Consider the following 16,452-nt stretch of genomic DNA (forward strand, 5'->3'; position numbering starts at 1 on the left):
GCGTTGTCCAGTGTTAGTATGTGAGCTACATGGATGTCGCATTGAAACCCTAGACGAACTGTACAGAGGACAAGTTGTTGTCTCAGATTTTAGAATTCTAAATGATCCTTGTCACCTTTAAAACCAATGTCATACCCCCATCACACCAAACTACCTCTCAATACGTTCGTGAAAATGTTGTCGAACGAGCCCCACCTGTGTATGAACATAGTGGACGTAGTAGAAACTATTGATAGTTTTTTTACGAACTTTATGGACAGGCTCGGACGGGGAGGGTGCTCCAGAACTTTAAGTCTGCCCAAGATTTTATCTCGACGTGGTGAAGTAGGACATAAATTTCAGTACGTGTGCACACCGACCGGGTCCTTTTGTTTCTCGTTCATCCCGTTGGGTGACAGACCCAATTGACTGCATTACGTTCTCAGTCAATCCTTATTCCGTGCAAATACTTTTCAAACCAAATATAAAATTCTGAAGCAGTTTGCAACACGTTTCTACATGGTTCTAAAGGTTCTTAGTAGGTTCTCATAAAATTCTCCTAGTTTTGAGTATGTTTATGCAGTTTTCACGCAGTTCTTTCTACAGCCACCCCGTCTGAAGTACGAAAGGACAAGCTAGGATGCACATACAGCTAGGTTTTCAGGTTCATCAGATGGGCTTGCGATTTCGGGCAGTGCGCATCGTTTCCTGACGTGAAGATTTTCAGGATTTGTGCCCAGAACCATGGATAACTTTGCATACATTAAACATTGAATGTTGGTTTTATCCATTTATGCTGGAAGTAGAGGAAGAGTACAAGGAGATGGTAGAGGAAGAAAGAAGGAGACAAGTAAGAAACTGTTGTGTGAGGAAGTGGCTGAAACCTGAGAGGAGAATAGTTTTGGGACATTATCATCAGCTGATGGAGGAGTTCCGTCTGGATGATCAAGAGTCCTTCTACAACTGAGAATTACCCCAACCATGTTTGACGAACTTCTTGAACGAATCACCCACTTCATTAAAATAAACAAGACACAAACTACAGAGAGGCTCTGGAACCCGGTATGAAGCTTGCCATCACACTGCATCATCTGGCAATAGAAGATTCCTTTGCCACCCTGCAATATGAATTGAAGGAAGCCAGAAACGCAATATGCTTGTTGGTGAAACATGTCTGTGAAGCCTTGGTGATGGTGCTTAAGAATGAAGTCATCACATGCCCTGTTGACAGAGGCACTTGTAAAGAAGTAATTGAGGGTTTCCGCATGCGCTGGAATCTCCCACATGCCTGTGGTGCCCTCGGTGGGAAACATGTTGCCATCAGAAAGCCTCCCAGGCTGGAACTATGTACCACAAATACAATGGCTTCTTTTCAGTCGTAATAATGGCCCTGGTAGATGCTGATTACAAATTTATGTGGATAGATGTTGGTCGTTTTGGAAGCCAGTCTGTTTAGAAAATGACTCCGTTCATCTTCCCGAGGCAAGACAGTTAACTTATTATTAAAGTCCATTTTCCACCCTTGCCGAACTAGACTGGTATTATGGAGTTACATTTTGGCTGGACAAACGAGTCTATGCATAGTCCAATCAAAATCGCCCACCGAAATCGAAATCTGGTTCGTAAACTGTCATGCAGAGTTCGGTCGATTGCAGGATTTGCAAAGCACGTGCACCGCCAACTCGTTGTCAACAGATGTTTTTAAATCTTTTGAATTTTTGTAATCAAGGTGCTCACATGATATGAAGCACTTTTGTCTGGGCGCCGCCATTTTGTTTGAAGCAGATGCAAGTGATACGAGAGATGGAATCTGATTGGTCCATGGGAGAGTTATAGAGAGACATAACTCATAACAGCCACTGGTGGCGCTACGAGCCCAGGAATTCCAGCCTTGTTCGGCAGCTGTTGTGACTGTACAGACCATTTTTGAAGCTTGTGTGTGCCTTCTCAACCTCATCCGTACCCGAACCCCAGCCATTCAAAACATCTAAGTGGATGCTGAAGATGCTGCACACATCCTCATCCCTGGTGCCTGGAGACAAGGTGCCAACCTGCCAGACTGCCACTTCCCACAGGGAGGAAACAGGGACACTGTTTTGGCCAAGAGGCAAAGGGACTATTTAAGAGCTAATTTCAACAGCCCAGCAGGGTGGGTGCCATGGCAGGACAGGATGAATTTTAGCTTATGACTTTTTACCATTCTAATGTCTGTTGGTAAAAAAATGTTCTGTTATCATCATTTCAAAATGTACATGAGATGTCAAGCTGTGGTGTAATGAAAGTTTTCTATCTAAAACGATGTTGTCTTAGTTGATTCAATCGCGTTTTCTACAATATACATGGCATTGTATCTAGACACATGCACAAAAGTTAAGCGCTACCCACCATATTTGTGACCTGTTACTTTTGGCACTTAATGATGACTATAATGACGAGATGTACGATTGCTATAAGCCGTATATGTAAACCTCATGTGACGCAAAAGTTGTCCCAAAGCAAGTTTATCTTGTGTTCCAAAAAAATATGAGCAGAAAGGAATTTTACCGAAACCCAGAAATTGAAGGATTAGAAAACATTGAAAAGCTTTTCATGACGTGCGGCTTCAAGTCCAGTGAGATTTTGAACTGGGGGATCACGATGTCTGATTTTACGGCCAAGAATGTCCCAGAGATGCTCAATCGGATTAATATCCAGACTACAGGCCGGCCAAGGAAGAGTGGCAATAGCTTCTTGACGCAAGTAAGCCAAAACTGCCCGAGATCTGTGTGGTTTAGCATTATCGTCCATGTAAACAGGTCTTGTCTGAAGAGGATGGTTGTCAAAATGAGGAAATACCACTGGACGAAGAACGGCATCTTGGGATTGTTGGCCATTCAGGTTTCCACGAATTGTCACCAGGGGAAGTTTGCAGCCGAAGGAAATACAACTCCATATCATGACAGACCCCCGCCACATGCTTACGTCGTCTGGATGTTCCTTGGTGCAAAACGAGTGTTACGTTGCCTCCAAACACATAGTCGACCATCAACAGTTCGTAGCAGCATTCGACACTCGTTAGACCAATGAATCTTTCTCCAGTTGGCCAAGTTCCATCGACTACGGGCACGACACCATTTCAGACGATTTCGCATGTGCCTCTCAGTCAGTTGAGGTCGTTTTACTGGTCTCCTGGCGTTATAACCAGGCCGCTCTGAGGCGACGCCTTACGGACATCGTCGAGAGTCTCTGATTGGTAATCCACTGCAGTCTTTAATCTGTTGAAGTGGCAAATGGATTTCGTCTGACTATCCTGAAAAGACGTCCATCCTCTCTGTTAGAGGTCTTTCTTTGCCTACCAGACATTGACATCATTAGTTTGACCATGTTTGACAATCAAACGAGTGATAACACTGTGATGACGACCCATTTGTCTTGCAATGGCCCTGCATGACATGCCAACATTTTTAATACCTATCACTTGCCATCTTTCAGCATTCGTTAACTTTCTTCTCACCATGGCTGATTTTCAACCTCTATTGGAAGGAGTATCTCACACAGAAGCAAAATGCAACCACGAGTCTGAAACTTTAATTTCACTATTTATAGGGTAGGGGAACTGCAGCAACACGTAAAGCACGCCCTCCTTGTGGTATCTGGACAAATTTGGGTTCATGAAACTATGGAAGCCTAATTCAGTCATACATCATCATATTTCGTAATTCTGATTCCCACACGTGAAATCAAGAGACTATGAATATAGTGGCGCTTAACTTTTGTGCATGTGTATATCTATGCACTGTCTTCTGAATCGACTTCTCTTTGAAGGCATGATGTGTACAGGTCGGAGCCCTGAACTTGAACGAAGACTGGCTACAACGCGCTCGGTATCCATAGGAGTCGGGCCAGGACGGGCCACCACGCGAATACACTCGCACTAGGGACGATCGAGATGAGGACGTCGAGCGAACGAGTTGGTCAGGTTAAGAATTAGTTTGAACTGGCTTGGACGCATTGTGAACGAGGTAGAGAACAAGGTTGAACTGGTTAAGAACGGGTTGAGAATGGCTACGGACGTGCTCGAACTGCTTCGAAACGAAGTCGGCATGCGGTTCACTTTTACATGATCTGAACCGGATACACACGGACTGCAGACTGGCCATGAACGAGATAGACGTATTGAGGACTGCTTTTGAACGAACGCGCATCGTATTTTACGCCAAACTATGCGTTCTACAGTGATCACAGCCCGTTCTAGTATTTTGTTTAGAACGGGGTAGAACAACTTTGGTGTGATGGTAGCATTACCATCAAGTGTTCAGTCGAATAGGTCTTGTTAGGATTTTAGCTCGCTGTCACTCGTCTGCATATTGTTTCATGTATTATTTCATAATCACTCAATGTACGCCTTTTCCGTAGTCACAGTCGCTTGTCAATGTTCATTTTATTCTGATTTGCTTACTGCCGCCAAATTGTGGTCTGTGTTTACAGATGTGTCTTGCAATGATATACAAATAGTTCTCTCGCCCGCACCACATTGTTTGATGTATCTTAACCTCGCAGCCATAAACCGTTTAAAACGTGTTTAAACGAACTTCATTTTGAGTTCAACTTATCGTTACTTGGTAAGAAATATGTCACTTGTATGAACAGCATGTAAGTATGTTCTGCGTCCATTGTAGGTATTATGAGACCGAGAGCGCAAGCGCCGGACGCTCCAAGACCGAGACCGGAAGAGCCGGACGCTCCAAGACCGAAATCTCCGAAACTTGTGAAAGCATGAAATGAGATACACTTTACTTTCTGCTTCACGCCTCGGATCGCCACCTCATCGGAACTGAAGGGCTTTGTGGCAACTGTATAACTGTTAGAATTACAAAATGTAATACCCCCTGTGGATTTAGACCAAGGCAGTTGTATGTTAGTACTGATTAGTTTACTGCCAGATAAATAGATAAAACGTGTAACACTCCTTATTACCAGAAGGTTTGAGAAGATTGAAATTGATTCATCGGACACCTTGGTATCTGATCTCAAACATTAGCTGTTCGTTTTGTAGTTTGATTTTAAGTTTGACATAAAAAACACCCTGTCCCGTCTAACTCTTGAAAACTGGACGAGGGCAATCTTGCTCAGAAGGGTTTTTTTATCAAGGTTACAACATTCAAGGCCTCAGTAATTTTTTTATGTTGAGGACATTTCCAAATTTGACGCATCTGTGACAAAAATCATGTCCGATGCAATTCCCTATTTTGACTTGTACTACATGTTCCCTTATTTATTTAGGTGAACAATTGACTTGCCCTTGCATGTATTTGTGCCGGGTGCCACCTGTGGAGCAGGATACGCTCACCCTTTGACAAAACTAGGTATCATCACAATTTGATAGTGATTCATATACATGTAGTTGGAATTGTATACTCGACTCTGCTTTATACAGAGATTTCTATTGGATATGGAAAGGGTTTTGTCGCTTTATTTACTGAAGCTGGATGGGACATGCCACGACTTGGCAGACATATTGATGTCCATCATTCCACAACTTACATGCTTCAGGAACATCACCAGTTGACCAACAGTGCAGATTATCGTCCACCACGTGGGGCGACCGCGTGTGACGCTGGATAGAGAAGATCAGTTGATGGTGACGTCACATCTACGCGATAGAGTCCCACGTACAACCACAACTCCTCAAATGACGTATGGGACTCAACAGACCAATCAGCGGCCATACCCGTTACTGAATATGATTCATTTAGACTATGTTTTCAAATGTTGCAAATTTTGACTTGTTTCTGTTAAAAAAATCATTTTTATAGCATGTAACTTTCACCGCTTCAAATTCGCGTTTCTGTTGAAGTTGATTTTACATTTACCTTAACATCGTGCAAGGAAATTCCCAATTTACAATAAGCTCTGATAAAACTTTTATCTTTTAAACCAATTAAAATATATTTCAGTTTGTAAGAATGACTTTACTTGGCAGTCATTGCTGAGATGAAGTGATAGAGAAATCAAGGGCATGTATTTGTAGTTCGCGAGAACCACAAGGCTAGGCCCAGGGGTTGGTGTTCACCGAAATGCGAGCCCTGGCGATACAGAGGATGGCAACTGTCCGGAATTTAGAGAGCAATTTGGGGGCTCTTTCCATGCCCTCTGATGCATTACGTCAGAAATGAAATGAAGTGTACATAAAATCACTGACACACCTTTCACTGTCAGCCCTCGTTTCGCCACGCCTATCGTGAAGACTATGGGAAATAAGATTACACATCCGAGACTTAGCCTCCATGTTATTTTCTAAATCACACATTTTAGATTTAAGAGTTTCATTTTCCTCCTCTAATTCTGTTAACCTGCGATTGTAGTCAAACGTAAACGTCTCGAACTTGTCATTGAGCGATGTGATCTGAGCCTGAATCGATCTTAGCGTTATAGAGATCAGAGAGGGTGATGGCTGGACTGTCCGAGTTATCTGTCACAACACACTGGCCAGATACGTTTTGAGGGATAGTCAGGTCTGAATACGATCTCCCGATGTTGTAGCTGATGTAGGTGGTCCGGGATTAGGCCTCAATATTGCCCGCGTTTAGCATCAAAGTAAGTGACAGTAAACTTAAGCGGGGACTTGGACGGGGGTTGGGGGGTCAAATATTTGTACAAGTATCACTTGTCCCCAACTTGTATTTTCATAATTCAAATTAATTTCTATATAAAAAAAATCCAGGCCCCTCGGCTCGCTATGGCACTGCTGTAGCGTTGGCAATGTAATCGTAATGACAGCCATTATCGAATTTGATATGAACATGCACATACAGATAGAAAGTTGCCCGCTCGGAGACCCTGCTGTGACCTTGAACCTGTGATTAACCCGATAAATTGTGTGTTTATAATCCCCGTAATAGTATCATTGAAAATGTATCACGTCCGATTTTAAACATGGCCGATTTGGCATCCATCTTAATGTCAACCATTTTGTTTTGGAATATATACAGTAACTCAAGTGTTTATAAAAAAATGCAGCTTTTTCTTCATCTCACACGTCGGTGGAATAGCTTTAATTGATAATTACATATATTTTGTGATAGATCCTTGATATTGTGTCTCTAGGGATTGCTTCCATAACTCCTATCCATTTTTTCATTGTCAGTGTGTTACGTACTTAGTTTTAGTGCTTTTAAACTTTGTGTGTTGCCTAAGACTGAAAGATATACAAAATACGAATGTACATGTAGCCTTTCCTGAAACGAACTGAATAAATACTGTTATTCAGTTTAAATGGTTAATACAAAAACTCAAGATTGACAAATATAATACACGAATCACTGCAATTACGGTAATCCCAGCGATTATCTCAAAAAACGTGTGTTTGTTATGTTTTTGCGTTATACAAGGCTTTCAGTTCGGGAATAATCCACGTCATCTGGAACAAAGGGATCATGTTCACCTTGGTCTTGCTGCGCCAACTGAGGCTGATGTGACTAATCGTGACGTCAGCATTAAAGGTTGTAATTCTAAATACCCAAACGACAAAACCCTTTCCATAATCATAAGACATATCTGTTAAAAGTATTTGTTTCCGTCACAAACACATGCAAAGGCTGGTCAACTGTTCACCTGACAAAGCACGGGAACGTATGGTACAAATCAAAACATGAAGCTGCATTGGACATCTTTTTTTGTCACTGATGTGTGGAATTTCGAAATGTTCTCCACATGTCTAGCATGAAACCTTTTGAAAGCTATACTCTTGAGCAAGAGTTGTATGACGCTTTTTGAAATATTCGTGCAAAAGGCATGCTAGATTTTACCTCAAACTTTGTGACTTGTAGATACCAAAGGCTGGAGCTGGGGCTGCTCGACTTCAAGGGACAGTTGACTTGTTTGTTTGTTTGTTGTTTAACGTCACACTCAGCAATATTCCAGCTATATGACGGCGGTCTGAAAAATAATCGAATCTGGATCAGACAATCCAGTGATTGACATCATAAGCATCAATCCACGCAATTGGAATACGATGACATGCATCAATCAAGTCAGTGAGCTTGACCATCCGATCCCCTTAGTCGCCTCTTACGACAAGCATAGCCGCCTTTTACAGCAAGCATTGGTTGCTGAAGACCTCTTCTAACTCGATCATCACGGGTCAGGACAATTGACTATTGGAACGTCAACACCGTTTTTCATTCAGTCCTGAAGATATATTTTGTCTCTGAATCTTTAAACAAAGACCTAAATATTAAACAGATTAGTCCATTTAACTGGTCTCTTTTCTTTGTAGCATAGGTTGGCAAATCAGTGGAAGGGAAATGGCTATTGGACCATTTTTGAAATGATAAAACATGTCACCTGCGATGACACACAAAAAATATTGTTTGAACACCACATATGATACATGACACAAGGGATTGTGTGTTTTGAAACTTAAATCTGAGAAGATGAGTCTTTAATTCATCCACACATTTGGAGATATAAAACGGTGTGGCGGAAATTGCAGGCTTGAAATTCGAGGTAACATGACCACATGCATAATGTGACATTGAATAGTATTTTCACATGTCCACTGAAACAATTATCTTCTTTATATGTATGGGGTCAAACACTGAAATATGTCATGCATGTAATTACCACCAACGGAGAAGGAAGTTCGCTCAGTCAGAAGTGGAGATTGTGATATTAGATGGAACTGGATAATTATACATATCTCAAATACCAATGATCGGATATTGGTGATCAGTAGCGTGGACAAACGGACGCACCATGCTGAGTGCTCTTTAAACCAATTGACGCACGGGTCATCCCAACAATTATCGTTCGTAGATTATGGTATATAAGGTAGGTGGAATGAATTAAGAGTATTACTGCTGACGTTTGTGAAGGAACAAACACGAGAATGTACAACGCAACACTTGTCCTCAGCATTGTTTTCTGTTGGAATGTCATTGGTAAGTATATTTCATTTTGCTATGGTCGCGTCCATTATTATTGCACTTATATAGCGACGTGTGTTTGTGTGTATGGCTGCTTGTACTAGTCCGGACTGATGCCGATTTATGGTACTAGCTCACTGAGATACCATGCCGCAGTTTAACATGAATATCCCACTCAGACACAGTATACTGACTCCGAGCCGACAAGTCCTTGATTTAGCCCCTTAATGCCGAGCGCCAAACAGGGTAACAACAAGTACCATCTTTTAACGTCTTTTGGTATGACGTGGCCGGGGATCGAACCCCGGACCTTCCGCTCTCTGGGCGGACGCTCTACCACTAGACCACGGGGGCGGTCCTGGTCCTGGTCCGACGTAGCTGCATATCGTTAATATACTACGTACGTGTACGTAATACTGATGGACAAAAGTAATGCAAGAACGCAATATGTTGGAACATTATAGTATAATTACTTCACACTGACAAAATATCACACAGCGAAATCAATGCATATCCGTTACTGGTCATTTGCCAGTACGTTCGGGGTGCGATGTACAACTATGCTTCACCGTTTATAGTCTTAATTTATGTGATGGCCCAGTCATCTCAGGCGCCGCAATTCGCTGTGCAGAGTTGCGTCCTGACAGCACGCCAGAAACCTATGATTGTGGGTTCGAATCCCGGTTTCCCCCAGTTATGTTCCTAGGTTTTCATGGGTTTAACCAAAATGGTTAACGTCGGAGACCTGTATCACTTTGGGCTATCCTCTCACATTAAGCTCACACGCCGTGATATAACTGGAATACTGTTCAAAGCGGAATTAAACACTCACGCACCCACGTATTTTATGTCAATATATTTTCCCTAGGTGCAATCAACATGGCGTTTCAAATTATGTTTGAGGAAATCAGAAAATAATGATTTATCGAAATGTAGACATTATCGTCATATCACCCGTTAAACGTCATCAAACTTCCATGCTACAGGGCGGTCGGGGAGCCTTGTGGTTAAAGCGTTCGCTCGTCCCGCTGAAGACTCGGGTTCGATTCCCGACATGGGTACAATGTGTGAAGCCAATTTCTGGTGTCCCCCGCCGTGATATGGCTGGAATATTGCTAAAAGCGGCGTAAAACTCACTCACTCATTCACTCCATGCTACAATTGGCGAAACCTGTTCACGATTATTTCTCACACACAGTATTCGGAGCCACAGTGCCTCACCTGCCCGGTGACATGTCGGGAGCCAACGGACAGAGCATATTCGACTTTGACAAGAACGAAGACGGCGTTGTTAACGGCATGGAGCTGTACAGCGTGTTGACCTACCTCGACGGTAGACTAGGCTACACACCGAAAGAGGCCAGAGTCATTCTCCAATTGGCCGATACTGATGGGGATAACCAACTGGACATTTCAGGTCGGGGCAATCCTCCACTTGTTTTTATGCAAAGGAATTTTAATATAGTGCATACCCGTCAACAATTTCGTGTTATATCAAAATAATAGTTTTATCTTTTCTTATAACAGTGATTTTTCATAATATCATGAATATGTTCATTCATTAATAACACAGTTCATGTGTATTAAAAATGATAAATAAAAGCGACAAAACATTTTCAATAATCATCAGAAATTTCTGTATGATTTCGACTATATGATAAACATGAATTTATGAATCAAATAGTGAAAATGTGACCCACCCTTGGCATAACAAACACATGCCAAGGCAAGTCAATTATTCACCTGAAAAACACAGGAACATATGGTAAATAAATATGAACGGATGATACATTTAAAAGATGGTACTTGTTGTTACAATGCCTGACGCTCAGCAATGAGGGAATAAAGCATGGGTGGTTGAAAGTCTATTTAATAAATGCGAGTGGGGTATCCATGTTAAACATGGTGTCTCACTGGGCAAAGAACTTCAAAAATCTGGACTAGTGCAAACAGCCATACGCATACTTGTATACACATCGCTTTAAGAGTGCAATAATCTTGAACGCGACATTAAACCCCAATTCCCCTCAAGTCTCCTCTAAAAATATGAAGTCGATATTTCACTTGAGTTAATATCACGTCATGCCGCATAAGCCTTTGAACATGTGCCTATTCCTGTTTATCAAATTTCATGACGAGTCATTGGACAAGACATGAAAAGGATCATCATGTAATCCATATAGGTCATTGGAGTATATCAATCTGCCGATGTGACGAATATTGTACAGTAATAAATCTATTCAATAGCGCGTTTCGGGGCGGTGGGGTAGCCTAGTAACTAAAGCGTTCGCTCGTCACGCCGAAGATACGGGTTCGATTCCTCACATTGGTAAAATGTGTGAAGCCTATTTCTGAAGTGATATGGCTGGAACAGTGCTAAAAGCAACATAAATGCATACTCACTCACTCACTCACTCACTCACTCACTCAATAGCGCGTTTCGGTGTGCAATATTTCTTGGTAGATGAAAACGTTAGTAGTATAAGGGAAGATATTAATAACTACATTTTCTTTTCAGATCTTCTGCAGTTGTCCATGCTTGTTGAGACAGAATCACTTCAGCACAAATGACAAGTTAAAAACATATATCGTATGTAACTATTTTTCACATGTATTTGTATAGTTAAGAAAATATACTTTAAAAATAAAATAGTATTTTGCCCCAGTACTGTCTCTAGTTTTATTTGAGTCAAAACACAATCAACGCGGGTGGAACACACCTAGGCGGTTTGGGTTGCCAGACGCGGTGCTGTAGCTGGAATATTGCGCACGTGTTAATGTTTCCTTTACTGAGCCTGTGAACATGTTCCGGTCGGAGAAGAAATTTGAACTACAGTATAGAGGTCATCACGAGAGTCTCGTTTGGAATGGTAAATATCCTGTAATAGGAATAAACCCCACCTGTATTTTGCGACATAATTTCATCCTCAAGTTCATCACAAACGTATTTTCATCTCTCACAAATGGTACTTAAACATTGCATGTTTTCCTGGAAAGTGCAAGATCGGGTTCAGTGACCCATGCTTACCGTAAAAGGCGACTTTGCTTGTCGTAAAAGGCGACTATCGGGATCGGGTGGTCAGGCTCGCTGACTTGGTTGATGCATGTCATCGATCCCAATGTCGGGGATCGAGGCTCATGATATTAATCACTGGACTGTATGGTCCAGACTCGATTAATGATAAACCGCCGTCATATAGTTGGATTATCGCTGAGTGCGGCGTTAAACAACAAACCAACCAACCAACACATTAATATATCCCGTGCAACAGGAATGACATGGAGAAATGCTGAGTATGGACGTGGCGAACAGACAATCCAGGAAGAAAAGCTCGTGATTTCATTAAAATGAACAGACTGTTTCCAGCATGACATTTCATTGGCGGCCTACGCGAGGTCACAGTTTGTTTAACATTGATAAAACGATGTCTTTTCCGCAAGACGAACCACAGGTAGTCACCATAAATAAAGTCCAACCAAATCCACAGTCCCTCCCTTATAGAAGCCGTAACGCAACTTCGTCACAGGGGGACCTGCATCAATTCCACGAACCCAGGTCATCTCGTTCAACGAACTATTCCTTCTGTTTATTATCGGAAGTCGTATGTTTCCACAATCCAAAAATCGTCCTCGGTAAATGACACTTCCAAATATAATACTTACAATTCTTTGTCGTAGATCATTTACTGGACGTCAGACAAATTAACCGACGATGGGTGCGATGACTTGCCTCAGAGGGCTGTTCTGAAATAGTAGCACATCTATGTGAGCAAGACCTCCGACCTGTCAGACAGCACTCTGTTGTGTTTTAGATCATGAGGCCATGCTGACATGCAGAGGTTGTATTATGACATACTGCTTAAGGCATAATGGTTTAACAGAAACCTGGTTTGGACATACGGCACCAGTTTCCGACGCCCAGTGTGATAATAAAAGGTTAGTTCATGTCGCATCATAAATATCACGAAATAGGGGCCATATTCACAATACAAATAGGTAGTGATAGATTTATGGAAATCAGAAATGTCCAAGATGCACAAGCGTTGAGCATAAGGTTTTGCTAAGGTATGCTTGGACCCCAAAAGAGATTAGGTCGTCGGTGTCCGTACACAACGTGTAGACAATTGGCATCTACCACCCCATAGCTGTTTCTGGAGGCACGCCTGATCGTTCTGTATGGAAACCATAGATACTACATGCAATTGATTAACTCGTGATGGTTTTTCACAACGGTCTGATCGACTTCCATATGTATGTCATGTGCGACATACTTGACCTCCATCGTATTTGGTTTCTGTGATATTTTCACAAATGTGAACAGATGTTAAGTTGAATTATATCAGTAAGTGCACTTAAATTGTACCGACTGGGGGACATCGCTATCCGTGGCATTGTAGATACGAAACGACAACGCCAGTGAATAACCAGTCTCGATTATCCGACGAAACGGATTCTAAAAGGCAAAATGGTGTAAAATATGTGAAGGGATCTTAGTGATGACATCAGATGTTCGGGAAAAGGGTAAACATGTCCTGTCTTATCGGTAGCACCCGCCACTGACGCAATTATTTACAAAAAGTATGTTGTTTTGCCTCACGCGCATCAGGGCTCCTGTCATGTCACGGTGATATGTGAACAAACCAGACAATCAAGTGATGGAAATCAATTAGGATGATATGCTGACTGATAAACAATTGGCACCATACACCTGTCACGTCCATCTAAATACAGGGGGCACGGGTGGCCGGCCCAGTCGTCTAGGGCGCCGCGATTCGCTGTGCAGAGTTGCGTCCCTTTGGCACGCCAGAAACCTATGATTGTGGGTTCGTATCCCGGTTCACCCCGATTATGTTTCTAGGTTTGTCAGCACCATATCCGTGCTCGTGGGTTTCACCGAAGTGGTAAACGTCTGAGACCTGCATCACTTCGGGCTTTCCTCCCACATTAAGCTGACACGCCGTGATTAAATTGGAATACTGTTAAAAGCAACTCACTCACTCACTCACTCATCTAGGTACACGCTCATTAGAGAGTGTCCCGGGCGCTTATTACGTCGAATACGTATATAAATAAAAATGTAAGTGCATTTAATGTGTACATTTCCTGCTTGATTCAGCTGTAGTGTGTTCGGTAAACAGCCAGCAAGAAACTACCTAGTTGCCCTTTTCCTTTTATTATCAACCTAAAAGTCAAAACGGTTTATGTAGAATGACAGTATAGACACGACCATGCCGGTCAGGTAGACACGTATCCGGTACAGATCTATCAATACGACATCGGGTCGGCATTGCACACCACCACCCAAAACTTACCAGCCAGACACAGGCGTAGATTGTTGTCAGTTTGTGTGATAGTGTAACACTGACATTTGGCGTAACGAACCTTCCACAAGATCATATCAGAACAGTGATGAGACGCCACGTGTATCTGCGATCTAGGTTCAGTGATTTCATATACATGACACTATAAATTCACCACAAAATGTCAACTGTTCGCCGAAAGCACTTGTATTTCTCAAAGTTCAACGTCTAAACTTGTAGACGCACGTAAGGTCGGGCACCTTTATACCCCGCACATGGTTGAGGTTGGTGAGTGAAAGAAGAATGTCTAACACGTTTGTCGAGATTTTGGGTCAACATGAAATGATTTCAAGTTGTAGCGAGGACCAATATCCACTCAAGTCAGTCTCGACAAACTATGGCAACCGCCTTGCACAGCCCTCACATGGAACCGTCTGGGAGACTTGTTTCTGATAACATCAACACATATATGCTGATGCGTTTGGAACCTTTCGTAGACTTGTCAAAACCCTTACCATATTCATAAGAAATTTCAGCAGTGTCTATTGTAGATTCCGACTATGTCGTGAGCACAATCAAAAAGTGGTGATACCAGGTTTTCGCGAAAAAGAGAGCGTACCCCACCGTTCGCCTGGAAAAAAACGGGAACATGTGGTACTAGTCAAAAATAGGGAACTGCATGATTTTTGTCATGAAATGCGTAACATTTTGAAATGTCCTCCACGTGTGTACCATAACACTTTTTGAAAGCTTTACTGAGGCCTTGAATGTTGTAACCTTGATCAAAAAACTTCTCAGCAGTTTGATGCCGCTTTTTGAAATCCTCGTAGAAAGAGCTTGCTCGGTTGTACCTCCACAGTTTTAAATGTATAGCCAATGTCAGGCTGTATGTGTGTGTAGCTGTATGTGCTGCATATAAGTAGCATCCATAGCCCATGTCAGCCTGTTTATGTATTTAGCTGTGTGTGCTGCATATCACTACCATCCCTGGCCCATGTCAGCCTTTGTGTATGAGTAGCTGTGTGTGATGCATATCACTAGTTTCCCTTACCCATGTCAGGTTGTATGTGTGAGTAGCTTTGTGTGCTGCATATCACTAGTTTCCCTTACCCATGTCAGCCTGTATGTGTGAGTAGCTGTATGTGCTGGATATCACTAGTTTCCCTTACCCATGTCAGCCTGTATGTGTGAGTAGCTGTATGTGCTGCATATCACAAGCATCCCTAGCCCATCTAATCCCTTTTGTGTGTGTATCTGTGTGTGCTGCATATCACTAGGTTCCCTTTCCCATGTCAGCCTGTATGTCTGAGAAGCCGTGTGTACTGCATACCACTAGTTTCCCTTACCCATGTCAAGCTGTATGTGTGAGTAGCTGTGTGTGCTGCATATCACTAGTTTCCCTTACCCATGTCAGCCTGTATGTCTGAGAGGCCGTGTGTACTGCATATCACTAGTTTCCCTTACCCATGTCAAGCTGTATGTGTGAGTAGATGTGTGTGCTGCATATCACTAGTTTTCCTTCCCCATGTCAAGCTGTGTCTGTGTGTAGCTGTGTGTCTGCTGCATATCACTAGTTTCCCTTCCCCATGTCAAGCTGTATCTGTGTGTAGCTGTGTGTGTGCTGCATATCACTAGTTTCCCTTCCCCATGTCAACCTGTATCTGTGTGTGCTGCATATCACTAGTTTCCCTTCCCCATGTCAACCTGTATCTGTGTGTGCTGCATATCACTAGTTTCCCTTACCTATGTCAGCCTGTATGTGTGAGATGCTGTGTGTGTACTGCATATCACTAGTTTCCCTTCCCCATGTCAACCTGTATCTGTGTGTAGCTGTGTGTGTGCTGCATATCACTAATTTCCCTTCCCCATGTCAACCTGTATCTGTGTGTGCTGCATATCACTAGTTTCCCTTACCCATGTCAGCCTGTATGTGTGAGTAGACGTGTGTGCTGCATATCACTAGTTTCCCTTCCCCATGTCAACCTGTATGTGTGTGTAGCTGTGTGTGTGCTGCATATCACTAGTTTCCCTTCCCCATGTCAACCTTTATCTGTGTGTAGTTGTGTGTGTGCTGCATATCACTAGTTTCTCTTCCCCATGTCAACCTGTATCTGTGTGTGCTGCATATCACTAGTTTCCCTTACCTATGTCAGCCTGTATGTGTGCGATGCTGTGTGTGTACTGCATATCACTAGTTTCCCTTCCCCATGTCAACCTGTATCTGTGTGTAGCTGTGTGTGTGCTGCATATCACTAGTTTCCCTTCCC

The 16,452-nt window shown here is 42.6% G+C and overlaps 1 protein-coding gene across 1 annotated transcript; it reads left to right on the forward strand.

The window, feature by feature from the left end:
- Positions 1–8,793: 8,793 nt before the first annotated feature.
- LOC124113926 lies at positions 8,794–11,487 on the forward strand. The gene is made up of 3 exons (XM_046474420.2): positions 8,794–8,900; positions 10,084–10,302; positions 11,404–11,487. Exons 1-3 carry the CDS (start codon positions 8,849–8,851, stop codon positions 11,454–11,456), a joined length of 324 nt encoding a protein of 107 aa, XP_046330376.2. The 5' UTR covers positions 8,794–8,848; the 3' UTR covers positions 11,457–11,487.
- The last annotated feature ends 4,965 nt before the right edge of the window (positions 11,488–16,452 follow it).

Source organism: Haliotis rufescens, unplaced genomic scaffold, assembly GCF_023055435.1.
Source record: "Haliotis rufescens isolate VD_foot unplaced genomic scaffold, xgHalRufe1.0.p SCAF_16, whole genome shotgun sequence".
Lineage (NCBI taxonomy): Eukaryota > Metazoa > Mollusca > Gastropoda > Lepetellida > Haliotidae > Haliotis > Haliotis rufescens.